This window comes from Chironomus tepperi, unplaced genomic scaffold, assembly GCF_022539635.2.
Source record: "Chironomus tepperi strain 1889 unplaced genomic scaffold, CSIRO-AGI_Ctep_v1 contig_359, whole genome shotgun sequence".
Classification (NCBI taxonomy): Eukaryota; Metazoa; Arthropoda; class Insecta; order Diptera; family Chironomidae; genus Chironomus; species Chironomus tepperi.
The window spans coordinates 1,870,617-1,898,269 of NW_027226481.1; the positions used below are offsets into that span (position 1 = coordinate 1,870,617).

Consider the following 27,653-nt stretch of genomic DNA (forward strand, 5'->3'; position numbering starts at 1 on the left):
TTTCAAAGAGGAAGAAAAAATAAAGTTGTCTTCATTTATTGACATTCTTTAAGCTTTTTAAATTACAAAAATAGCGTAATTTGATTTTGTAGCGTAATTAATTAAATATTTTTTTTTATCTCATCTCATACTATCATTTTGGATGGTATTGCATAATTTAAGGTCACTTTACTTTAATACTGCCGTCCAACTCCAAAATCTTCTAGCTCGTTTTCTTAAACGTCAGTAACGACTTAAACGATTTCTTAAAATTTCATCATCACAGAATCCTGCATTGAAGCAAAATGGAATTAAATTTAAATTTAATATTTTTATGTGATATCCAAAAGCTTATTACTTGTATATCCACTAGTTGTTGGGATATGCTCAAAATCTAGTCTCAAATTACGTACTAAATTATTTTCATATTTCCAATCGTCATCAGCGAATCCATCAATTGGCATTTCCGGTTCAGAAACGCGATCATCTTCATAATGTAGATTCATTGATAAACTTTTTCCCTGTGCTAACCGACTGATATTTCCCAATAAAAATTCCTTATCTTTTGCCTCCAAATACAGCATTTCCTTTAATAATTTTACTTTTGCGATTTGTCCATGTGCTTTGGCTCGAAGATAATAAACACTCACGCACATTGTCAACAATATTCCACCAACAAATGCTGGCTTGGTGAATGATGTAAAGATTTTCCAGAAAAATTGTCCTTCCTTTAGCTTAAGTATTCCGTCCATGAAGATTTCTGATATATCTGTGTAGTTACGAAACGGACCACAAGTCTTACTAACAGGAATTCTAAAAAAATAAATGAAAATAGAAAATGAGTACTTACGCATTTTTAGTCAAAAGTAATTAAAAGGAACGAGAGATATGGTGAAATTCGAAGGTATTTTTGAGTGTTTTTAAGTATATGGTCAACCATATTATAAAGTATATAAAACATATGTTGTTATAGTATATAGTGTATAAGTGTATTTAGTATATTTCAACCAGTATGAGGAAATTGCGAAGAAAATTATATTTTGACCGTTATTTTTCAAATAATTTAACCGTTAAAATTCAAATATTTCTTAGTAGTCATAATTCAAATATTTCTTAACCGTTATTATTCAAATATTTTTGGACCGTTATATTTCACAAAAATAATAATTCAACCACAAAAATTCAGTCTATATTCTCAAGACACGATCTAAACTGACCTAAGTTATTAATAATACTAAATTGTCTACCTTCTCTCCTTCACACAACACACAATTTCCTTTGAAAAACATTCAATTCTCTCCTATATACGCAGAAATAAGGGTGTGTACTGACAACATGACATTTATCAAAACAACAATAGGATATAAAATATGAAAAGGAAAACAAATGTTTGAAAAGACACAAACTATTGTGTATATGCGCGCAAAAAAAAAAGTTACAATTTTTTTTTTTATCGACACAAAGTCACAAGGAAATTGAACGACACAAGAGAACGAGAGGGTTGCTTGATAATCGTCACTATGAATAAAAAGGTAAAATTATATATGCTTACTTCGTTACAACTAATCCATGCACGACAAAAACGATAACCAATGTGGTGAATATTCCAACAAGAAAGAATGTCTGAATTTGTTTGCTTTTCCATAATTTCATTGGCGCCTTACAGCACTTGATTAACGTGACTTTCATGATATAAAACATTAAAATAAATTTCATAACAGCTATTAATGATAGGAAGGGACTAAATGGAAGACCAACCCAGAAGATAAATTGATTGAACACAAGTCCAAGGCTTGAATGTGTTATGTCAAATTCTGGAAGATCAAATTCATCTGGATCAGACCTGAAATGAATGAAAATAAGATAATTAATACAGTGGATTTAAAGGAGGCATCATTATCAGAGTTATAAACAATCTTAAGGCACAACTCTGACCAGGAAGCCAATAAAGAATATGCAAATGAACTTGAACTTACTTATGAATTAAATAACGAATGAAGTAATAGAAACATGTTCCAATTGTATGCATAAAAAAGTCAATAATCATTATTCTATAAACTTCGCCACCGATTATTGATTCCCAACAATCAACCAGTTGATCATTCTTTGATATCCAAAATACTAACAATGCTGACACAATTGAAATTTCCAAAAAGAAATTCCTCATCAAACGGATGTGAATTGTCGTCCTTGGAAATTTATATTCTTCAGCTTTTGATATCCACGTAAATATAATTGAACATATTAAAATAGCAGAATTTATCACAACCGGAATATATAAAAATTTCCATTGATCTTCTTGGCTTGAATTTCTTTCATATATACTAAATAGTCCCCATAGCACCACTCCAATAAATATTATAATAGCAAGGACTGTGATATGAGCAATTATTTGTATCATTATATTCCATACTTTTCTAAATTGACTTAATCGTTCATCTTCAATCTTTTTATGCTCTGATAAAAGTAAATCTTTAAGCTCGCGATATATATTTTTATGTTTTGTCTCAGCTGCTTTCAAATGTTGTAATCCAAAATCCCATGCACAAAATATTTTGTGACAATAGAAATTTGGCGTATTGTCAATAGCTTCTATAAATGATGCACGATAACAACGCAATAAACTAATTGATATTACGATAAAAATCACAGTGTAAAGAATCGTCATTGTTAAAAAATATGCATATGGTAAACTATAACTATATTCTCCATTCGCTCCTATACTGATTGTTTCATTTGTATATGCACCATAAAACATTATTGAATTTCTCAAGTACCCCTAAAATGAAAGAAATAGAGAAAAAAAACAGATTTTCATTAATATGAATCATTTTATCATAAGGTCGAATATTTTCTGAGAATTGAAGATGATTGAGATTAATTGAAATTAATTAACATTGATGGATTACACAATTTTGTATGTGATGCATAATCTACTGATAAACAAGGGTTGCTAAACGGTTTTTGATTTTTTGAAATTTTCAAAACAGTATTATTTCCGAATTTGTTAGGTTTTGAAGTTTGAAATTTGAAACAAACCCTTTCAAATGTTTCTTTATGTTTAATTAATTTGTATGGTTTTAGAAAATGAATTGACATATGAAAACTGTACAAATGTTTTCAAGGTTTGAATTTGTAAGGTTCCAAAATTTGAATTTTTAAAATCCGTTTAAAATTTCAAATTTCTTCAAAAAACCAAAACCCCAACAAAATGCATCACAACCAGTTATCAATCACCTTCAGCCCTTTCACCATAAAAATTTCACATAGTGTAAATTTAAAACAAACAGAAATAAAAAAAAGCCAAAAAAAAAGAAAAACATCAAAAAGTCCATAATTTGTGTATGTGTACATAAAAAAATGATATTTCATAAAAAAGCATAAATGTCATCTAATTCACATTCATTTTCTTCTCACATGTTATGATAATAAAACTAAGCGTTTACCTGAGCGTCTCATTTCTAGCAATTATTATAATGAGCAAGCGAAAAATAAATGAAAGAAAAGAAAAAAAATGTTTTTCTTCCTCAATGTATTATTGCCAATAAAAAAAACAAGATAATTCACTTTTTTTAAACTAGTATTTGCGCGCATTTTATGATTTATGAAAAAATAAAAAAAAAATAATTACTAACCTCAGCCGTTAAAATATCTACAAATTCGAAGCTGGGAAGACTTATGTTATTGCTATCGATTGCAGTGTGATTGCTTGAATTAGCTTGGAAGTTATCATGGAGTATTTGTGGAAGTATAATAAAGCTGCAATTGAAAAGGGAAGAGGAAAAATATGAAATATAGGTCATGGATGTGAAAACTGCATTATGTAATGCACGAAATCATATTTATGAATATGCATATAGGATACATACCTAAAAACTAGAATTGCCACAAAGATATTGAGCATAACAAGATATTTTAAAATTTTAAAATACACTCCTATTTTACTTCCGAAACGTCCCTCAATCTCCTTCATTGATCCATACCAAAAATCAAAGCTTTTAAACGCCTGTCGATACCAACTTCGTGCCTTCTTTACGAATAAGTTTGGAAAGAATTTAACATTTTTTAAACCAGAATGATTTGATAAGTGTGAACGACGATTGATGGAACGTAGTAGACGAGCACGTATTATACGTTTAGCAGCAAGCGATTGTGGCATTAATTTAATTGTATCGATTCGTGCCTGCTCAGATTTATAATTTGCTTCCATTAAGTGGTCATGTTGTTCAATTTCCTGCGTAATCTGCTCGATTTGATCCATCTCGCTGAGAAGGGTTCCATCGTGAGAAACGGCTATAAATAGATAAATTTTGAGATGAAAATTCGACGAGATTTTTCCACCATGAAAATAAATTTTTTTACTCACTTTTATGCAACTTTGCAGGCATAAATTGATAGAATGGCTTTCTATTATTATGTCTTCCGTTGGAAATATTTAAAGACCATCTTCGAATATTCTACAGCACAGAATAAAATAATGCAGGAATACAGAAAAGAAAAATATATATTGAAAAAAAATCGATAGAGGAGAAAAAGCTTTACAGCGTACTAAGTGAAAAATCTACTAATTGAGTAAGAGAGGAGAAAAATGGCGCTCAATTAGTGGGCAAAGATTCAAAAAGAGAAGAAAACTTGATGTGATGATTTTCCTGAGTTTACTCGTGTGACTTACCATTGCAAGATATGAATCATCAAACATGCTACTGTCTGCATTTTTTTTGCCATTCAGAAGGAAATTACAGTCATTATTTCCGTTGTTACTTGAACTTAAATGTAAGTCATCTTCTGAATTTGAATTGCTTTGTGCAATTCTTTCCAATTTTTTTTGATTTGTCATTTTGTGCAAGTTGTATTCGTTGTCACATTCACCGTATTCGAGGAATATAAGAGATTATTTAAGTAATGCACATAACTTTATAGCACTTTAGATTGCATAACTGTGAGAATTAATAAAAAACAAATTAACTTTTAAAATAATAAAATTTCAGATGTCAATTTTCTTTACATTTCATCGATTTTGTGACTATCGTATACTTTAATACTATAGTTTAGTGCGAGTATCAGTTGTTAACACGATATTAAATACTATTTAAAGGCTTAATTAACGATAATTTAAATAAAACTTATTTCTATAAGGAAGTTTAAAGGAAAAATTATTACTTTGTTTATTCGAAAATTCGAACTGATAACCGAATCAAAAGTTTGAATTTCAACAAACCGTTAATTTTGTGGTGAGTTTAAATTTGAAATGCAAGTGCTTTTTTCTCGCACAATTCTTAATATAATTAACTAATATTTGTACAGCATAAACATTTTTAGATTCCAAGCTGCAACAAGCTATTCCTTAATAATTTGGGCTTAATATTTTTCAATCATCAATGGGCAATATAATTTCAAAATTGGTTTATATAGGAAATGTATAGGTAGGCCAATAACCCGAATAAGCAGTCAAATTAGTCACATTGTATAAACTGAGTTATCATGCTTGACATAGTAATCTTTGCTATTAACGAATCTTAAAATTTCATTTTGTTTGTTGTGATTAAGATTTGTTTATTGAATTTGTGTTAAGTTAATAAAATATTAAATTGTATAGCTATATAAAGGAACAAAAGGATCAATATACTATTTTTAAGGAAGTAAGGTACGTGGTAAGTGGATTATTGTGAAAGCAAGTTATGTTATATACTGGAATTCCATAAATTTCAAGAATTCTAAAATAAAAAAAAAAATGATCAGATTATTTAGATCACTTGAAACAGTGTCTAGACGATTCTAAGTGTTTTGTGAGTTATAAAAGCATATTTAAATAAATGTTGATGCTTAATTCATCAGAAAGAAATCTGATCTATAAAATTAGAAACCAGAATAACAAAGCCATGACTATTCAAACTAATTCAAGTTCAAAATCAAACATTTTCACACAGAAGACCTTAATTTATGTCCAATACAATTTATTTTCCTTTTTATCTACGTGAATTTACATTATAATAAATAGCAATAAATAAAATTATCCTAATAGCATACAAATTATCGTTTTGAAATGATAATTAGGACATGCATAAATGCCGCACATAGCTAAAAATAAGTTTTCCTTTATGCTGATCGTGAAACTCACTGAAAGTTCATTTTTAAAAACACTATCCTTTTTCCATACGCTCGCACGCAAAGCAATTATCTCTTTTACAAAGTTTATTATCAATTTTACAAACAAGGGCGGTTAAAGTTTGACTTTTATACACTCTGAAACGCGATTTTTAAATTTATTAATGTGAAAGTTTACACAAAAAGCTCAATTAAATGTGTAACTTCTCTATTATCTTGATAACTTTGTTGTGTCGTTTATGTAAGTTTAAATGGAACTCCTGAGTATTTTGGTCGTTCCGTGCTCTTTTCGGCAGCAATTTTCTCTCCAACTCTTGTTATGTCACCACTAATCCGTGGATGATTCATCAGCTCATAATCCCGGGCATCGTAGTTTATAAAAGGCTTAATCCATCCATAAACATGACTTTCGACAATCGGTTCACTATATTTATCCTTTGGTGTCTCCGTTATGGATTTTTCGATTTTTTGCAAATAATCTTGATGCTTTTTCTCATCCAAAATTTCCACTTTTGATTCATATTTACTCCAAAATTTATTTGTGATTGGCACACGTTTTATGTTCGTACGGAATGTCTCAAAATGTAAAAAATTACTTTTACGATTTTGTTTTTCAATTTCTTCTTTTAAGAATGCATATGGTAAATTTTGGCTTTGCATAATCAATAAACTCTATAGCTCATAAAATGAAAGCTTTTTTTATTTTTAATAAAAATAGAATCAGAACGAGATTTTCGTTTATGCTGTGTATGCAAAAGCTTAGAACAGACTGATCCTTTTTATTGCAAAATAACATAGTGAACTATATAAAATAGTCGAGTTTTTCGCTTTGGCTAATTTTAACATCATGCAAGCTCATCGTGAGTTTGTTTCTTTTTTTCGGGAGCTATTTGAGGCTCAATTCGTCATTCATATAGATTTGATTTGTCAATAGTTTACGTCATTTGCAGAACGGAATTAGGTAAATTTATTTGTAGACCATATGAAATTGACTCAATTTATATCGTATTGTGCTAGTTTCAAGCATATGTTATTTTATAAACGCATGAACTACATAACATATAAAATTAGAATAATTTTCATATTCAATTCGATGCCAAAATACACAAATTCAAATTTGAGGGTGCATAAAAGTCATGATACCCAAAACAGTAAATCGATTTACAATTTCCACAAATTATGTCATGTTTAATGAACAAAAATCACGAATAATGTATAATGAACACAATCAGAAATTAAGTTAAGCATAATTTTACGGTTCCTTGTTTTCTGTTCCATATCCACTTTGCATCATGAACTTGAAAACATATTTAAATTGTTTTTTTTTTATTGACAATTGCTGTTTTGCACGAGTTGAACTTGAAGAGGAACGAAAATTAATAATTTTTTTATGCTATCGATAAAACATTTTATAGCAAAATACAAAGCATCATGCAACAAGTTGCGATTATAATAAAACGATTGTAGTTAACAAAGTTTTATGATACGGGAAGACAACATAATCGGAAAATTATTGAGCATAGGGAAATTAGTTTGGCTAGGGGTGAGGTTTTTGAGGATTTGGTTTATAGCAAGACGGAAAAACGTAGTTGAAGTTTGTCAACGAAGACAGCAATCATATAACTGACGAAAATATAGTTTCAGCTTCGACTGATTTAACTGATTGTATTAACGTTCATTAGTTATTCAAATTATATAAATAATTTACATAGTTGAAAACCCCTTTGTTACAAATTGTTACTTTGTATTTGAACTCCGAAGAATAAACATCATTGTGAATTTATAAATCCGTAAGGAAGTCATTTTAATTAAACTACAAGATGGTCAGAGTTATGCAAGATAATCCGTAATCAAATTTCATTTAAAATCATTAATTTATGTCATTTTATTCAAAATTTTAACTTTTAAGGTCAGCGTTCCTAACCTCAAGTTCATTTACATTTAAGAGAAACTGACAGAAATGTAACATGTTTTAAAGGATAAAAAATTGGGAAATCATCACTCCTAAACCTTTCTCTCTTCAGACTCTCTGTTTACATCCATTTATCGTATCTCTCTTTTCAAGGTCAGTAATTAAAATCAGCTGTATTATTAAAATAATTAAAGTCTGTGTTTATTAAACATTCTCTGTATCCAACAGATGACAACTTTTTGTTATTGTAAATAAAATCTTTAAAAAACACCGCCTCTTATCAACAAAAAACACATGTTCTACTAAGCAGTGCCATCTCTCTAAAATTTGGAAAGAATGAAACTCTCAATGGAGTTTTGGGAGCATATAATTTACCTACATTATTATTTTGCACTCAGTCGCTGACTGATCGTCGTCGAAGTCACTTGTTTAATTTGTCACGATCGCTTTTAATAGTTTTGAGGTTAAAACGTGGTTTTAAAATTATCAAAAATTAAGGTTGGTAGAAGACAAAAATTTGTTTTAATTCTAATCTTTACATGATTTTTAAACTTCATTGATGTATTTCCAATAATTATCAAATTAATTAACATGATTATAGACATGTGGATTGTGTTAGAACGTCATTGTGCTTACGTAGTCATAAAAATTTGTTAAGCCTTTCAATTTACGCGATTTATGACTTCAATGTAAGACGATATTGTTGTTTTAATGACAGACTTATCTTACATTAGCAATATTAAACATATTTTTGTTTTAATATATTGTATTTCATTATGGTTTGCCTGAAATGCAATTGTTGTCACGTTAAATGACGCCGCATAAACATTACACTTTACTTCTTCTTCTTTTTTTTTCATTTTATTAATCTGTTCTCTTCTCTCTTTTTCTTTACTCTCATTTTTCTCACACTTCAAGGTCAATATCTCACACTTGATTACTAACAATCAGCTGTTGATATTGTTTATTTACACTGGAGTCTCGTGTTCAACACGACGCATGAAAAAAAAGATTGACTTGACAACAATAAATTAAGAAATATTAAAGACTGAAAACCTGTTAAAAGAATTCTTAACATGGCAAATAACGTATGCTTAGTACTAGAAGATGGAACAATCTTATCCGGTCAAAAATTTGGTGCGAATATTGACATTGATGGTGAAGTGGTTTTTCAAACTGGAATGGTTGGATATGTTGAGTCAATGACAGATCCTTCATATCATGGACAAATATTAGTACTTACTTATCCACTTATTGGTAATTATGGTGTGCCAACTGAAGAGGAATTTGACGAAAATGAAATTATCAGGAATTTTGAATCAAACAATAAAATTTGGGTATCTGGATTGATTGTTGGTGAACTTTGTGACGTTCCATCGCATTGGCGTTTAAAATACAAACTCTCTGAATGGATGGAAAAGCACAACATTCCAGGTATAAGTGGAATCGATACAAGAGCACTTACAAAGAATATTCGAGAAAATGGAACCATTTTGGGTAAAATTATTCAACAACCTTCTGGTCCATTCCTTGGACTTGAATTTAACGATCAAAATGAAAGGAATTTAGTTGCTGAAGTTTCAACGAAAAAAATTGTAACATACAACCCAAGTGGAAGTCCAAGAATTTGTGCTGTTGATTGTGGATTGAAATTGAATCAAATTCGTTGCTTTATCAATCGTGGAGCTCGTGTAGATGTTGTGCCATGGGATTATGAATTGGATCCTAAGAACTTTGACGGCTTATTCTTGAGTAACGGACCAGGTAAGAAAAGATTTTTAATAATTTTGCAACACATTTTTATACCTTGTAAATTTTATCACTTAAATAGGTGACCCTGCTACATGCCATAAGACAGTCAAGAACATTCAGCAGGTACTTGTGTCAGACAAAGAAAGGCCAATTTTTGGTATTTGTTTAGGACATCAATTATTGGCAACTGCAGTTGGCTGTAAAACTTACAAGCTAAAATATGGCAACAGAGGACATAACTTACCTGCACTTCATCATGGTTCAAGCCGATGTTTTATGACCTCACAAAATCATGGATTTGCAGTTGATGTTTCATTGATTGATCAAACAAATTATGAGCCACTATTTACTAATTTGAATGACGATTCAAATGAAGGAATTGTTCATAAAGACAAGCCATACTTCAGTGTACAGTTCCATCCAGAACATACTGCCGGTCCCGAGGATCTTGAATGTTTGTTTGACATATTTTTAGATGCAGTTAAAGACAACATGAAAGGAGTCACTGGATTATCTGTTAAAAATCGATTGATGAAGAGATTAGTTTACGTCCCAAAAGTACCAGTTGATACCACTCGTCCAAAGAAGGTTTTGATCCTTGGTTCAGGTGGATTATCAATTGGACAAGCTGGTGAATTTGATTACTCTGGTTCACAAGCTATTAAGGCTATGCAAGAAGAAAAGATCCAAACTGTTTTGATCAATCCGAATATCGCTACTGTTCAAACATCAAAAGGTCTTGCTGATAAGGTTTACTTCCTCCCAATCACACCTTCATATGTTGAGCAAGTTATAAAAGCTGAACGTCCATCAGGAATTTTGCTAACATTCGGTGGACAAACTGCCTTGAATTGTGGTGTTGAGTTGGAAAAGAATGGAGTTTTAAAGAAGTACAAGATAAATGTGCTTGGTACGCAAATAAGCTCAATTGTTGAAACAGAAGACAGAAAAATATTTGCTGAACGTGTTAATGAAATTGGTAAGACAAGACATAATTTTATACTGTATCAAATTTATTTATTTACTATCAATTACAAAATATTTTAGGCGAAAAAGTTGCACCATCAGCAGCAGTTTATTCAGTCGAAGAAGCAATTCGTGCTGCTGAAAAAATTGGATACCCTGTTATGGCTCGAGCTGCATTTTCTCTCGGTGGTCTTGGCTCAGGTTTTGCAAGTAATCAAGAAGAACTTAAAATACTTGCAACACAAGCTTTGTCATACTCCAATCAATTGATCATTGACAAATCGTTGAAAGGATGGAAGGAAGTTGAATATGAAGTTGTACGCGATGCTTATGATAATTGCATTACTGTTTGTAATATGGAGAATGTTGATCCACTTGGAATTCATACAGGAGAATCAATTGTTGTTGCACCATCTCAAACTTTATCTAATCGTGAATATAACATGTTGCGTACAACAGCTATTAAAGTTATTCGTCATTTTGGTATTGTCGGTGAATGTAACATTCAATATGCATTGAATCCAAATTCAGAAGAATATTTCATTATTGAAGTAAATGCAAGATTATCAAGAAGTTCTGCATTGGCAAGTAAAGCCACTGGATATCCATTAGCTTACGTTGCTGCTAAATTATCATTAGGCATTCCATTACCTGAGATTAGAAATTCAGTAACAGGTGTGACAACAGCATGCTTTGAACCCTCTCTGGATTATTGTGTTGTAAAGATTCCCAGATGGGATTTAGCTAAGTTCGTTCGAGTCAGTAAGAATATTGGCAGCTCAATGAAGAGTGTTGGTGAAGTTATGGCAATTGGTAGAAAATTTGAAGAAGCTTTCCAGAAAGCATTGCGTATGGTCGATGAAAGTGTCAATGGATTTGATCCAAATTTGAAGCCAGTTAGTGAAGAGGAACTGAAGACTCCAACTGATAAGCGTATGTTTGTATTGGCAGCTGCATTAAAGGCAGGATATACCGTTGAAAAATTGTATGATTTAACAAGAATTGACAGATGGTTCTTAGAAAAAATGAAGAACATTATTGACATAACTATGGAACTTGAGAAGCTCAACTGTGATCTTCCTGAAAATTTGCTTCGTCATGCAAAGAATTACGGATTCTCAGATAAACAAATTGCTAAATATATCAAAGCTTCTGAATTAGCCGTTCGTAAGCAACGTCGTGAATGCAACATTGTACCATTCGTAAAGCAAATTGATACTGTTGCCGGTGAATGGCCTGCCACAACAAATTATTTGTATTTGACATATAATGCCATAGAACATGATGTCGAATTTAACGAACAAATGATGATGGTAATTGGATCTGGTGTTTATAGAATTGGAAGTTCAGTTGAATTTGATTGGTGTGCTGTTGGATGTTTACGTGAATTGAGAAACTTAGGAAAGAGAACAATCATGGTCAACTATAATCCTGAAACTGTGTCAACTGATTATGACATGTGCGATCGTTTGTACTTTGAGGAAATTTCCTTTGAAACTGTTATGGATATTTATTCACTTGAAGATCCTGAAGGTATAATTTTAAGTATGGGCGGTCAATTGCCAAACAATATTGCTATGGATTTGCACAGACAACATGCTAGAATTTTAGGAACTTCCTCTGAATCTGTTGATTCTGCTGAGAATCGTTTCAAATTTTCACGTTTGCTTGACCGAAAAGGAATTTTGCAGCCAAGATGGAAAGAACTAACAAATTTAGAATCAGCAATTGATTTCTGTGAAGAAGTTGGCTATCCATGCTTAGTTCGTCCATCATATGTTCTCTCTGGAGCTGCTATGAATGTCGCATATTCAAATACAGACCTTGAAACTTATCTTCATGCTGCTTCTGTTGTCAGCAAAGATCATCCAGTTGTTATTTCAAAATTCTTAACAGAAGCTAAGGAAATTGATGTTGATGCTGTTGCGGCTGATGGTGAGATTTTATGTATGGCCGTATCTGAACATGTTGAAAATGCAGGAGTTCATAGCGGTGATGCTACATTAGGTAAATATAAAATCATATCTCATCTGGAATAGTTCTAAAATAAATCTTTTACAGTTACACCACCACAAGATATCAACAAGGAAACACTTGAAAAAATCAAAGGAATTGCAAAAGACATTGCAATGCTTCTTGATATAACTGGTCCATTCAACATGCAATTGATTGCCAAGAATAACGAACTGAAAGTTATCGAATGTAATGTTCGTGTATCACGTTCATTCCCATTCGTATCTAAAACGTTGAATCATGATTTTGTTGCGATGGCAACACGTGTAATTATTGGCGAACCTGTTGAGCCTGTTGATGTTCTCTTTGGAGATGGCTCTAAAGTTGGTGTCAAAGTACCTCAATTCAGTTTCTCGAGATTGGCAGGTGCTGAAGTTACACTTGGTGTTGAAATGTCATCAACTGGTGAAGTAGCATGCTTTGGAGATAATCGTTATGAAGCTTATTTGAAAGGCATGATGTCAACAGGATTCCAAATGCCTAAAAAATCTATTTTGATTAGTATTGGAAGTATTCGTGTAAGTTGATTTAAATATCAAGCTTTATGTAGCAATAATTAATCAAATTAATTTTACAGCACAAAAATGAATTATTGCAATCAATGCGCGATTTAACTCGTATGGGATACAAACTGTATGCATCATTGGGAACAGCTGATTTCTACACAGAACATGGTATTAAAGTAAGTACTGAATATTTTGTTTTTGATTACTTTATTGCAAAATTTAAGGAGAGGAAGGAAATAATTACAAAAATAGTCTAAAATTCTTAATTTAAAACTGCATCATAAATTTGATCCTTAATAATATCAAAAGCGAATTCTGGTGGATGGTCACTTAAAAACCTAAGCATGCAATTAATTCTACTTAAAATTTATCAGAGAGTGAAAAAATCCAAAATAAGAACTTTCATAATGCTGTTACATCATCCAAGTTTTCATTACTTCTGTTAAGATTAAATCTTTCAATTGTTTGTGTAACACCGTCAATTTCATCATCACATTCGTCTGTGTGCTGAAAACGTGCTAAATTTTCAGAAGTAGTAGCGTGTATTTGAGCCACAACTGATTTATGATAACTATAAATTTCATCGTTATCATCATCGGATGGAATTCCCTCACTATTATAATTTGTATCAATATGATCTTCATAAATTGGTCCATTACCAATTATTGCTTCATCTGCCAGACTCTTTCGACGAGGTAGTTCTGGTCCATGTAAATTTTCCATTTTTAATGATTGAATGCTGTCACGCAATGACTCAATTGTTTCCATATATACTTGTGCATCTTGATAGAACTTGTCATCTGCTAATAAATAACAAAGTCTTTCAGCTTGTTTGAGCAATGTCATTGCTTGGTGATATGCTTGATATTTTGTCAATGATAATTTTGACATATCAATGAATTGTTCTATAAACAATTTGTAAATTAATTTTCGTCTCAATATTTCCATGTGTTTAAGAAATACAACCTAAAAGTATGGATATTAATTAAGTTTTCAATCTTTAAATGCTGAAGAAATTACCTTTACCTTTGTATCAATTGATTCAATCGATACTTTCCTTCCATTTGCTTCAATTTCTTTCTTTTTTGAATAAGCAGCAACATATTGATCGTCAAGAGCAAATCTGACACATCTTGCACGTTTTCGTCTAGATCTTCTCTCTTTTTGATCAAAATAAGGAATTGTAGCTAAAGAAACTCCATCATCTTCCTCATCAGAATGTTGATCTGGTATATGATCATTTATAATCGGTTCTTGTCTTGGATATAACATTTTTGATGGATCGTCAATCAAAAGTCTCGAATAAAGTCGCTTGCATTTCAATTTCGGATAGAAGTTGCGTTGCCATCTTAAGTTTCTAACAGCAATAAGCACATGTGGAACTGGATTCTCTATGATTCTATAAATCTTTTTGTGAAGATCCACAAGTATTTTCTCGGGAATATTCTCGAGCAGATTCCTCTTCGGAATGAAATAATCAGGAAGTCGATGTGTCTTAATGCATTGAAGAAGTGAAGCTAGGAACTTCAAAAGTCCTTCTCCCAAAAGATCGTCACTCCAAGCAGTAAAATTATGCTCGCATTGCCAAAATAAATGACTTCGTATGTGCTCAGCTGTAAACATATTAACGCCACGCTCAATGCTAGGTTCAATGAATGCTTTGATTAAAGCTTTTGTTATCATGTAAATTTTAATTTGAGCAAATGTCAAACGACTTTCTAAAAACTTTTCAGCTTCAGGAAATACAATTTTCCATTCCAATTCACGTTGTGGATTAGATCCAACTTTTGGTGCAAAACCTTGTGGGATGACATAACATCCAAAATTTGTAATTTTTTCAATCATTTCTAAGGATGGCCATTGATATGGAAGATTAGTAACTGGATCAATTCTAATTTCGCGTTTTCGATAAATCCACTCATTTGCCTCGCGTGGCCATGGAGATGAAATAGCAGGAATAATTTCCCATGGATCACAATATATTGAGGATCCTTTCCATGTTGCATTCTTTAGGACTTCTTCAGTAATTCCTAGTTCTTTTGCTAATGTCTGTCTAAAAAGATGAATAAAATGTGATAGGAAGCCTCGAGAATTTAAGTATTGCTTGTCTTCGTAGTAAAATGATTCTTTAGGATGTTCATTAGCATCAGGCTTTCTTTCTTGATGTAACTTTTCGTCAGAACTTTGAATATCCTCATCTTCAGTTGAATATCTGTAAAACTGATCCTGTTGTCTACTATGAATCATAAACCGACTGACTGTTGTAACGCATGTATCTGGCAGCATAACTGTAGATAGTGGCCTAACATTTGATTCATGTGATGGAACAATATTCAAGGGTTTTGGGGTATTAAGGGCTTTAATGTATATGTAATCATATTCACTGCTGCTTGGCGTTAAGGAGTTCATTGATGCTGTATAATATCCCATTTTTTGTTCAAAAATATTGTTCACATTTCGAGCATAAGTTAAACTATCACGCATTTTGCCACGTTCAAGTTTTTGATCCTCATCAAATTCGTCTTCCTCATTGTCACCATATGTCCCGTCATCTTCTGTTTCATTTTTCATTGATCCACTAACATATTGGCTATCTGATGATGAATTGTAAATAATGAAATCATTTTTTGTGATCTTATCAGAACTTTTAAGCTTAATATAGCCAGCATGATGAATGACCTTCTTCCTTCTTGCACTTTCGTATGGATTATCAATTTGAAATTTATAAATCGGTGCATCATCAGCTATTGCATACATTGTTGTATCACCAGGATTAAGAATTTCAATATTATCATGTATTATATAAAGTGCCTGCGTGTGCAATGGTTGAAGTATATTTTTCATTTTACCGTGCCTTAAACAAAAATATTTCTCATGATTATTATAGAATTTCCTGTTAACTGATATCAATGCAGCTTGTAGCGAGCAAAAAAAAATATATCAATGAAAATAATTTGTCAAAATAATTCAATGAACAATTTTCAACAAACAGCAATTGATAAGATTTTTGCTCGCATGATGTTACGCGGCTTCCTTCAAAAAATTCTTTAGATACTCACTTTTCCACATATTTTACTCGTCGATCAACTGCCTCTGCCAATCTGTCGGGTAACATGACGGTCTTACAATGCTTTGTTAGACATTTTGTCTTTTGATTCTCCTTACGACTGTTTAGTTCTATTGCCTCCCAAAGGTCTCTAAAAAAATACAATATTGACATGTAATTGAAAAATCAATTAAAATTATTGAATTGTTAGAAAATTAGATAATAATAGAAGTCAGAAGTCGGCCTACTTGTGATTGTATAATAATAGTTTTGTCAGCAACATAATCAGCTTGTCAATATTAATTATGGATTTTCGATAGTTTGGAAGTAAACAGAACTTAGGATGTTGTTTACATTGAGATAGGAATGTGGAGATAATTTATGTTTTAGGGCATCTTTGTTAAGATTCTAATGTGTACAGACAGTGAGACTCAGACATATTTTATATGAATGTTAAGGTTTGGAGACATATTAAGAATCACACAAACTTGACTTCAGAGCTCAAAGACGACTTGAATCTCATATGGAGTTGAGTCGACTCAAGTTGACTTTATCATACAATTTCCGAGTCAACTTCGAGTTCTGCTTGATTAAGATTTCAAAGTTCTATAATTCCGAATAATGAATCCCAAGTAGGACTCGAACCCACATTCTACGATCTCCTGTCGCATGCTTCTACCACTGAGCTATCTAAGGTTATTCGATTGTATGGCAAAGTGTCATTAATAAATCATGCATTTTCTCTTTAACTCTTACTTCTGCACTCCTACTACATGTACCATTGAAAGACTATTACTTGAATCTAATTCCAACAATACCCCATCATTAGAAATTCCTTGAATCTGTATTCAATTTAGCAAAACATACCGACAAAAGACTCTAAATTCACATTCAAAGAAACTACGAGAAAAAATATAGTTTGCCAATTCCTTATCAAAGTACAACTTTAACACGTGTAAATTCTTCAATTTCTCAATTTTCTGATAAAAATTTCCTCAAGTTCAGTTCTTTTATTTCACTCTTGACTGTGACTTACCGTTCAAAATTTCCAAAAAATTGTACACTCATCATCATTTGATTTAACACGAATATATCACTATCGAATGCTAGCTGATCCTGCATTTTCCGTCGTGCATCAATATCATCAATATTGTCAAATGAAAATTCATTTTTTGGTGAAAAATTTGAAGTTTTATTGTTGAAACTTGGCGACTTTTTGACTTTTCCCTTCTTTTTAGCTTTTGGCTTTTTCGTTAGTTTTGATGGCAAATGACCCATTTTTTGCAATAATTAATAAGCGGTGAAGATGAAAGAAATTAAAAATGGCGACGCGGCACTAAAAATTTCTTTGCTCTAATTTTGTAAAGTTCCCATTTCTTAAAACACAAAATCTTGTCATATAAATACGTTTTTCATATTAAATATCACAAAACTATACAGAAATTTTAAGATTATTCACTAACTATCATGAGGTTCAATCAATAATTCCTATTCGAGTGTTGTCTACTTGTCTCACGAAGAGAACTGAATGAACTAACTTAAAAAACAATTAATTGAAGATGTTTGTAAGCAATTGAAAGACCAATCAAGAGACAATTCCTGTTGTTAATTAGAACATCCTCAAGTAATGTAAAAATACCGGAAAAATTTCATCAAAATATCAATTCATGTACAGATGTGACCTAACTTTTATATCAATCCATGTGCTGAATCTTATCACAAAACACATGTACCACTGATATCGGCATGTTCTTTGTATCTATTAATAAGCAATTGAAATACCTAAGAGGAAAAAAATACTCAAAGCTAAAAAATTAGAAAACATTTTCTCAAAAATTCATTCCTATCTAACTTTCTATGACACATTATAGCATGTACAAGACTAATTCAATCAACTTTTTTCTCGATAGGTTGAGGCTGTTCAATGGACATTTGATAATATCGATAGTGAAAACAGTGAATTACATCATTTGGCTGAATTTTTAGCTGACAAGAAAATCGACATGGTCATCAATCTACCAATGCGTGGTGGAGGTGCTCGAAGGTAAGATTCCTTGTAAATATGAATCAAGAATTTTATCACTAATTCCAATGTCAATTTCTCCTTGAATAGAGTTTCGTCATTCATGACTCATGGTTATCGTACACGTCGTTTGGCAGTTGACTATTCCATTCCATTGGTTACTGACGTCAAATGTACAAAATTACTTGTCGAAGCAATGCGACTATCTGGACGTGCGCCACCAATGAAAACTCATACTGATTGCATGACAAGTCGTACAATGATAAAATTACCTGGATTTATTGACGTTCATGTTCATTTAAGAGAACCTGGTGCAACACATAAGGAAGATTTTGCATCTGGAACAGCAGCTGCTTTGGCCGGTGGAATAACATTAGTTTGTGCTATGCCAAACACAAATCCAGCAATTGTCAATCAACAGAATTTTACACTTTTCAAAGATCTTGCTAAGAATGGAGCACGTTGCGATTATGCATTGTTTGTCGGTGCATCATCTGATAATTACAATCAAATATTTGAACTGGCACCTGAAGCAGCAGCATTGAAAATGTATTTAAATGAGACATTCACAACATTAAAGCTCAATGACATGACAGTTTGGGAAAAACACTTGTCTAATTGGCCAAAAAATGCTCCATTGTGTGTACATGCTGAAAAACAAGCAACGGCTGCTATTATACTTTTGGCAAATTTAATTGATCGTCCAATTCATGTTTGTCACGTTGCGCGAAAAGAAGAAATTTCAATTATTAAGACAGCAAAAGAACGTGGAATGAAGGTAACATGTGAAGTATGTCCTCATCATTTATTCTTGTCGACAAAAGACTTGAATCGTATTGGTGGTGGTCGTGGTGAAGTTCGTCCAGTCTTGTGCTCACCTGAAGATCAACAAGCTTTGTGGGATAATTTGGATATCATTGATTGCTTTGCAACTGATCATGCTCCACACACAACTGAAGAAAAAGATTCAGAGAAGCCACCACCGGGTTTTCCAGGTTTGGAAACTATTTTGCCATTATTATTGACAGCAGTTAATGATGGACGCTTGACAATGGATGACTTGATTAAAAAGTTCTATAAAAATCCAAGAAAAATTTTCAACTTGCCTGAGCAGCAAAACACTTATGTTGAAGTTGATATGGATGAAGAATGGACAATTCCTACTGAGCTCAAGCACTCCAAGGCTCGTTGGACACCATTTGCTGGAATGAAAGTTAAAGGTTGCGTTTCTCGAGTAGTTTTACGTGGTGAAGTTGCTTTCGTAGATGGCGAGGTACTTGCTGAACCAGGATTTGGACAAAATGTCCGTCAATGGAGTCGTCGAATGCAAATGGATGACATGGAAAAGACTTCAAATGGATCTATGGAAAAGATTAATACATCTGTGGACTTAGATGAAGAATTGAATGTTAAAATTCCAGAATCGAATATGATTAAGATGCCTAACTTCTATTCGGCATTGTCACCACTTCCAAGAACACGTCTTGACTCAGCAGGCAGTCAATTTTATCGAGAAAACTATGCAGAGCCTCAAATTGCAGGTCGTGGATTTTCAAAGAACTTGGCAGGAAAGCATATCCTGAGTGTTGAAATGTTTACTGAAAAGGATCAATTGAGAGACATTTTTGATTTAGCTAAGCAGTTTAAGGCTACCATTCAAAAGAAATCAGTTCTTGATGAAGTTTTGCGTGGAAAAGTAATGGCTTCATGCTTTTATGAAGTATCAACAAGAACATGCTGTAGTTTTGCCGCTGCAATGCAGAGATTAGGTGGAAGAGTCATTTATATGGACGAAACAAGCTCCTCAGTTAAGAAAGGTGAATCTTTAGAAGATTCAATTGCTGTCATGTCTGGTTATTCTGATGTTGTCGTTCTTCGTCATCCAGAAGTTGGTGCAATGGCACGTGCAGCTGATGTCTCTCAAAAACCAGTTATTAATGCTGGTGATGGAATTGGTGAACATCCAACTCAAGCATTACTTGACGTATTCACAATTCGTGAGGAATTTGGTACCGTTAAAGGATTGACAATCACAATGGTTGGTGACTTAAAACATGGACGCACAGTACACTCACTTGCTCGTTTATTAACATTGTATGATGTCACAATTAACTATGTCAGTCCAGCATCATTAGCAATGCCTGAAAAAGTAATCAAATATGTTGCCAAGAAAGGAATCGCTCAGCATTATTATAATTCAATCGAAGAAATCCTCCCGGAAACAGACGTTCTATACATGACAAGAATTCAAAAAGAACGCTTTACTAGTATCGAGGAATACAATAGCATTTGCGGCTCATATGTAGTCACGCCAAAGTTGATGGCACGTGCAAAAACAAAAATGATTGTCATGCATCCATTACCTAGAAATGATGAAATTGATAAGGCTTTCGACAATGACAAACGTGCTGCATATTTCAGACAAGCTGAATATGGAATGTATGTCAGAATGAGTATTCTTGCCATGGTTCTTGGATTTGAAGGATTCTACAGTAAAATTGTTAAGAAGTAAATTGGAATCGAATATATATTTGGATTTAAATCTTTTTTTAATTGCAATATTTTAAGTTTAAGATTGAATTTTTTTTGACTTTTTTATACTTAACATTTAAGAAATATTTTTAACTATTTTCCATTCCTATCAATTTGATTTTGAGACGAAAAGACTAAAAGAGATGCCATTTTAGACATAGAATTGGATACTTTACCTTTAACAAGACATTTTCCCATTCCAGGTTTTTATACACAATTTTTTTACCGATTTTGATTTGATTTACATTTGAATTTAAGGTTAAGATGAATAAAGTTTATTTGAAATCTTTAATAAAATTTGGTTCTACTTAAAATATTTGAAGTTTTATTTAATATTGTTGCAGGTTTAAACCTGTCGTACTTTATTTTCATACAGAGCTAGAGTTCGACACGGATTTTATATGAAAATGTCAACTCAACTCCATACAAAATTCGAGTCGACTTCGAGCTTTGTTTTCACATTTTCTCACTTAACTGCGCATTCTTTACTACAAAACATCAACGCTTATCAAACTTCCCTAGTTTTTCACGTTATGCAATCTAATTACGCTGTAAAATTTCAATTACGAAAATTTAAGTCATGAAAGTTATTAGAGGAAATAAATTCATGTAATTGCTGAAAAGTAAATCAATTAAACTCATTTTATCGCTACATTGTAACATTATTAGTAAATGACTTTATAATTTGAGCTTTAATTTGTATTTCCATGAGATGTTAATCACGTAAACTTGGCATAAACATCAATGAAGATGAGAAAAACTTTTAGTGAGAAAATTCTCGGAAGTAATAATCATCATCATCTGTGTTTTACTGAAAACAGATGATTGACGTACAGAGAGCTATCAAACAGGAACAATTATATTGTGTATTTGACACCATTTTATCTGAAACAGATCAATATGAATAGTTTAATGATCAGATGAGCTCACTTTTGATGACAAAAATATTTTTGTTTTATTAAATCATGATAATTTGTATTAAAATTGTCTGTATGAATTGAAATTCATGATCAATCAACTTATTTAAGTATGATTGTTATTTGCATTTAATTCTAACGAGTTTTGACAAGCTAAAAAAAGAATTTTTCTGTCCCGATACAAAAAGATATTCAGTACTGTGATTTGATTGTGGATTCGAATTGATAATTTGAATTGGTGCTGAAAAAAGTAATTATTTGCTGGAATTGATGACTAGGTTAATCTAAAGTCAACTTTACTTGCTTACTTTCTAACATCGGTGACCGAACAGATCAGTTGATATCCATGGATTCAATAGTTGGCTGCCCTTTACCAATTACCAATCGTGCTCTTACCTTTTACAAAATTAGACTTGAAGACTTTGTTGATGAGACTAGGTTACTTAACCTCAAGTTACTCCCAATATCCCAAATACTCAATACTCAAGCTACTCAATATTGAGTGGAAGAGCGATTAGTTGACCTAATGTCTAATAACAAACTTTATATTGCCGGAATCTTATTATCTTACTAAAACAAATAAAAAACTGATCTTGTTTGCGTCAACTAAACATTCAGTCTAAGCCACTGACATCAGTCATAGAACTACATAGAATAAGCATACATCAATTACACGACAATTAAATTCAAATTCCCTACTTAATTTTATCAACATTATCGTTATAGATCGATTACTTAATTGATTTCCTTGCTCAACACATTTCCGCATGCTTTAAACTAATTCAAAATATTCATCATATTCAATTTTATCAAATTAAAGCCTATGTTTGCGTGCAAAGTTTAAATAAACATATTACGAGAAATTTATTTCACTTTTTTTTTGCGTGGGAAACGTCAGAACCCGACATTGAACTTGATATTATGCATTAAATCTCATTTGTCATGATGATGACTGACAGTTTTTTTTGTGTTGAAGATTTTTTCGAAACTGATATTGTTGCCGGCTCCCCCAATTTCGCGTACATACACTCAATTAAAGAACTGATCTAGCTAAATGCATTCACGTTTGTCGAAAAAAATTTTGTCGTCGTGCCGGCATGCGAGGAAGAAATTATAAACAAAACGAACAGAATACGATCGGTGGCGACGACTTGCCTTTATGTGTTTTGATAATTTTTTCTCTACTTTACTCTTAGAAAAAATTTTTACATGACGATATTTTGCTTATTTTTATTTTTCCTTTCTCATTCGATGTTGATCAGTCGCAAGAGACAATTGTGAATTTATTCTAAATATAATAGAATTTTTCAAGTGACAAAAGACATTTTATTGTGGATAAAGACTTAAAAATTGAAGGAAAATTCAATTAAAATGTGGAAAAATTAATGAAAAACCTTAAAAATAATCAAGTGAAAAAAGAAAAGAAGATTAAAATTCTCTATTACGTCTGTTCATCTTTTACTTTACAAACATTTGTTTTCTATAGTTCAATCTGTTTAGCTCGTGCTCTTGTTTACACACGAAAAATTTCATCTTGAAAATTTGCCAAAAAAAAACACAGAAAAAATCGAAAGTTTTGTTTGTTGTCGTGTGAAAACTGCAATAATTTTTCATTGAGTTTCATTGTCAAAATACAAACAAAAAAAATAACATTTTGTGATCAGTTTCACTGGCAAATTACAAGCAATTACTGGAAAAATCTTACAAGAAGTAAAGCTTTTTTGGAACAATTAAAACATTATTTATTTAAAACAACCTGCAAAGCATGGAGAATCAACAGAAAGTAACAGAAAATTACTTGTATCACACGGGTGAGTCTCGTTTCATAAACATTAAGATCATTGATTTTTTTTTTGCGTAGACTTGAGGTAGACGTAAGTGAGAAAAAGGTGTGTAGGCAATAAATATGCAATGACTATTAAACGATTTCTCTGAATTAGGAAGTGATCGTTTGTCAATTTTATGTCAGGAACTACTTAATTTATTATTGGTTGATATTCAAGGACGTTGAAGAAAGTTATTGACTTGGTGATATTTATGTAAATTTTGACAAATTGAAAGTAGTGCATGGATGAAATTTAAATAAGTCAATATTTGGATTTGTGGCTGAAATTTTGAATAAGTGCGTGTTTGAATATTAACCTTTTATCTGAACAGACAAAGAGCATCCTCATGACAATGCTCACTAAATTAAGCATGCTTAATTGTATTGAATTCGATTAAGTATACAATTCGAATTCGAAGAGTTCGATTGAACACGGTTATTTAGGTTGGAATGTTCACTGACTGCTAGGGTTATTTGCCTTTTGAATAGTAATCCAGACTTGACTTACATTTTCGATCACATGACATAAACCAGGATTAGAATCTTAGTCGATAATTGGCAGTTTAACATACTACAAACTGCAATAATTGCGCCAAATCTTGCCAAATTTACTAATCTGTAATGATATATCACTTACAGGTTTCACAGCCTGATCCATTACCTCTTTTAAATAACAAATAAGCTTTCTAAAATAATACGAAATATTGAACAGATAACAAGCACATTTTCTCAAAATATTTCACACTTCACTTGAGGTCGTCAACCTCTGTGCTTTAAAAACTAAAAGTTAAATTTTCATTTTCAATTCAAATTTAACAGCTTGACATTGACCGAGATTTTTAAATTTCAATTAGATATTTATGTCCGTATTATGATTTATTGATCTCTCACCGTTGTTTTAACTATTTTTATTGAGTTGATCTCCTGACATTACTTTATGCCAGTTGAATTGATGTTAAGAGAGTTTATTCCTATCAATATGAACGGAAATGTTTATTAAACAAAAATCGTGTATTTTAAAAAAATATTAATCAAAAATCCCGAGCGACACAAATGATTAAGGCTCCGCTAATCCTCTTTTATTAACATCAAATGGAAGTCGCCTATTTTTGGCAGTCATATGAATACCAAACGTAGACAGCTTCCATTCGGTATTAATAAAAGGATTTATTGGAGCCTTTAATGCTCCGTGACGGAAACTTTATCATTTGTGTCGCTCGGGTTTTGAAATGCTTTCAGGCGAATATTATTCATTTACCTACTATTGAAAGCTATTGAAAGGTGATGATGAATTCGTCATGTATTTTACACTGAATAATTAAGTCTTGAAATTGTAATTATAATGAGAGTTTTCTGGAAGTTTACTGAAAACTTCATAATAAAGTTGTTCTTAATCCGTTATTACGTAGGTGAGAGAAATGTTCTTTAAGTAATATGTATCATAAAACTTCCTGATTGTTATATTACTGGTTTTGTTGGTTTGAGCTATAGCTTTACTTACTTACTTCGCTGGCCGATCATCTGTGATTCATGGCTTCTCTTAGTTGACAACTAAAACTGGCTCTATTGATGGCTGCTTTTTGACAATTCCCAATACCAAATTCATCTCTGTAGCTTTAAGATTAATTACTGTATCAGCCCGAATGGACAAAAATACGGTATAACTAGTTGATGTCTAGTTCTAACGTATGTTTGCCAACTCGGACAGATTAGATAATCCAAACAAAGTTAAGTAATAACTAGAAGATGCACAATATGCATCACATTATGCAATACTTGACAATAACATGTTCAATCACGTTTAATTATTCAATTGCTATTGTTGATATTAAGTACGTATTATTTATCCAGAGGTGAATAACCAGCTTCAGTCTAACAACTTTTAAAATTCTAAATAATTGTCAGCATAAAGCACTTAGTTTCAATTACAACAACAACAACCTAAAGATTCATGTTTTCGATTTCAATTTCTAACAGCATGACAACAATTCACAGAACTCAGAGCAATTGACAACAACGACACACTTTCCACTGAGTACAGAATAAGGTTCTTTTAACAGTTTTCATGGGACGGTAGGCATGACGATCGTGATCATGCACGACACAATAATAACAATAGGGATAAAAAAAAGTTTAATTGCTGTAATTTCAATTATGATGAATTATTATTAGCTAATAAATAAGCTTTTTATAGTCGGGAATATGGGAAGTTAATTGTGAGACCTTTCTGGAATATCAAGTGAATATTTTAAGTATTCGTATTAGCGACACGGGAAAGATAAAGCATCTCCACGCTATAAATGTGATTTAAATTAATAAATTTTAAAGCTTCTAGAATAGAACAAAAAAAAGTTTAAGCTTATTACGTGCTTGGGACTTTTCCAGATTTATAAATTTTGACGATTTAGAATTTTCACTGGGAAATTTAATTACTAGTGCTAAATTGCATTTCGTGATGTTGTAGCATTACCGAATTTCAGTTTATCTTATTTCTTAATTTTATCACTTCACGCTCAACGGACATTCAAGTCTAGTTCGATAACAAACCTTACATCACAACAAGTAAATTTTGTAAACAAAATTGCGATGCATTTTGACTGTCATTCAAACAGAATTTAGATGTGCGAAAACAATCAATATGCATACAGACTGCATAAACATCTTCTTTTCTTTCTCTACATTCTGCCTCGTAATTTACGTTTGTTTTAATTAAATTTTAAATCACGGAATAGTTGCTAATTAGCTTATAATTCTAATTTCAGTTTCTATAGATGGAAGATCACATGGTGATATGCTTCTTGTGGCTATTGGAAGTGGAGCAACATTAGCAGTGATAATTCTTATAATTTTAATATCGTTGATAAAGCATAAGAAGAAGTTTAGTGATGATGATAAGAAAATAATTGAATCAGCAAGTGGAGATATCATATTTACAACATCTGCATCCAATTTACATTCGCCAGCTTTACAGAAATCAAATTTAATGTTTAAGTATTTCGGGAGATCACTTTCATCATTTGATGTTGATAAATCATACACAAAATCTGATTCTGTTGCGATAAATATTGAACTGGATCATGATAAACTTCAAATTTATCGAAAGCATGTGCTGACTCCATCAGATGTCTTTGATGCGGACTCACTGAAGAACAAATACATCCAAACAATTGCTGTATGAATTAAGGAGACAGGAAGATTTGACATTTTTATAAAAATGGAAAGACTGAATTGAAATTTGATATATTTTACGAAAAAAATTAATGACAAAGGCTTTAAAATTTTTTTCATTATTCCTATGGATCTTATATGTAGATAGATTTAATTACATGAGATATTCTTTATTGATGTATAAAGAAATTTGCAAATTATTCTGTATAGATGAGATATTACTAAATGATCTGAAATATTTAAATGAATTTATATTTAGAGATAATTATTATTATGTATTATTTAATTAATTCAGAATGTATGTATTTGAGATGAAATAAAAGTTTTTAGATAGAAAAATTATTTGATGAGTTGCTGTTTTGATTGGTCTGCAAATTCTACATTTTATGAGATTCCTGATGACGTATTTAAAATTCAAAAAACAATAAATTCAAGGTAAGGCACAAAAATATCTCTCAAGTTCAAATTTTATTTGACTTTTTGTATGTCTAGTATTGAGTTCGACTACGAATGGACAAAAAACAGTTAGAATTGGTCATTAACTAGACATTAACTCAGTGATGAGCAACCTAATTTGGAAATTTCCGCAAAAAAGTGTTTGGGTGGATTTCTGAGTTGCAAACTTTCGAAACTCTTCAAAAGTCATGAATTTAGTTACAAAATCTTCAAACCGTTTGACCAGAAGCTACCGAAAACTCGACTGAACAGTCAGAAAATTATATAAACATTGAAGTTTTTTTAGAAAATTCAAAAATTTTCATTTCGATCAGGAATGAAAAGTCTGACTTAAATACACCGGCGACCTTGACATATTTCACACAATAATCCATACCCACAGGCATTTCCATCAACAATCATTTCACATTCAAACTCCTTTCTTTCCAGTGTCTGCCAATAGATGGCGCTAAA

At 31.7% G+C, this 27,653-nt stretch overlaps 5 protein-coding genes across 6 annotated transcripts; 2 read left to right on the forward strand and 3 right to left on the reverse strand.

The window, feature by feature from the left end:
- Positions 1–5,138, reverse strand: LOC139094977 (transmembrane channel-like protein 7). Its single transcript, XM_070646214.1, has 9 exons — positions 4,985–5,138; positions 4,652–4,916; positions 4,346–4,436; positions 3,849–4,272; positions 3,615–3,738; positions 1,956–2,758; positions 1,532–1,822; positions 338–792; positions 1–269 (listed from the first exon to the last, which is right to left on the reverse strand). Exons 2-9 carry the CDS (start codon positions 4,814–4,816, stop codon positions 223–225), a joined length of 2,400 nt encoding a protein of 799 aa, XP_070502315.1. The 5' UTR covers positions 4,817–4,916; positions 4,985–5,138; the 3' UTR covers positions 1–222.
- Positions 5,139–6,321: 1,183 nt separating this feature from the next.
- Positions 6,322–6,744, reverse strand: LOC139095060 (uncharacterized). Its single transcript, XM_070646308.1, has one exon. It carries the CDS (start codon positions 6,742–6,744, stop codon positions 6,322–6,324), a length of 423 nt encoding a protein of 140 aa, XP_070502409.1.
- A 1,655-nt stretch (positions 6,745–8,399) lies between these two features.
- Positions 8,400–21,097, forward strand: r (carbamoyl-phosphate synthetase 2, aspartate transcarbamylase, and dihydroorotase rudimentary). The gene is made up of 8 exons (XM_070646023.1): positions 8,400–8,494; positions 8,915–9,760; positions 9,828–10,727; positions 10,796–12,721; positions 12,776–13,245; positions 13,305–13,409; positions 18,190–18,323; positions 18,393–21,097. Exons 2-8 carry the CDS (start codon positions 9,073–9,075, stop codon positions 20,812–20,814), a joined length of 6,645 nt encoding a protein of 2,214 aa, XP_070502124.1. The 5' UTR covers positions 8,400–8,494; positions 8,915–9,072; the 3' UTR covers positions 20,815–21,097.
- On the reverse strand, positions 13,468–17,824 carry LOC139094976 (uncharacterized). Of its 2 annotated transcripts, none has more exons than XM_070646213.1 (4): positions 17,316–17,824; positions 16,293–16,430; positions 14,260–16,087; positions 13,468–14,199 (listed from the first exon to the last, which is right to left on the reverse strand). In XM_070646213.1, exons 1-4 carry the CDS (start codon positions 17,555–17,557, stop codon positions 13,636–13,638), a joined length of 2,772 nt encoding a protein of 923 aa, XP_070502314.1. In that variant the 5' UTR covers positions 17,558–17,824; the 3' UTR covers positions 13,468–13,635. The 2 variants fall into 2 exon arrangements, with proteins under 2 accessions (XP_070502314.1, XP_070502313.1); XM_070646212.1 differs by having other exon boundaries at positions 13,469–14,199; positions 14,254–16,087.
- A 1,922-nt stretch (positions 21,098–23,019) lies between the features above and the next one.
- Positions 23,020–26,901, forward strand: LOC139094993 (uncharacterized). Its single transcript, XM_070646226.1, has 2 exons — positions 23,020–23,562; positions 26,339–26,901. Exons 1-2 carry the CDS (start codon positions 23,517–23,519, stop codon positions 26,752–26,754), a joined length of 462 nt encoding a protein of 153 aa, XP_070502327.1. The 5' UTR covers positions 23,020–23,516; the 3' UTR covers positions 26,755–26,901.
- The last annotated feature ends 752 nt before the right edge of the window (positions 26,902–27,653 follow it).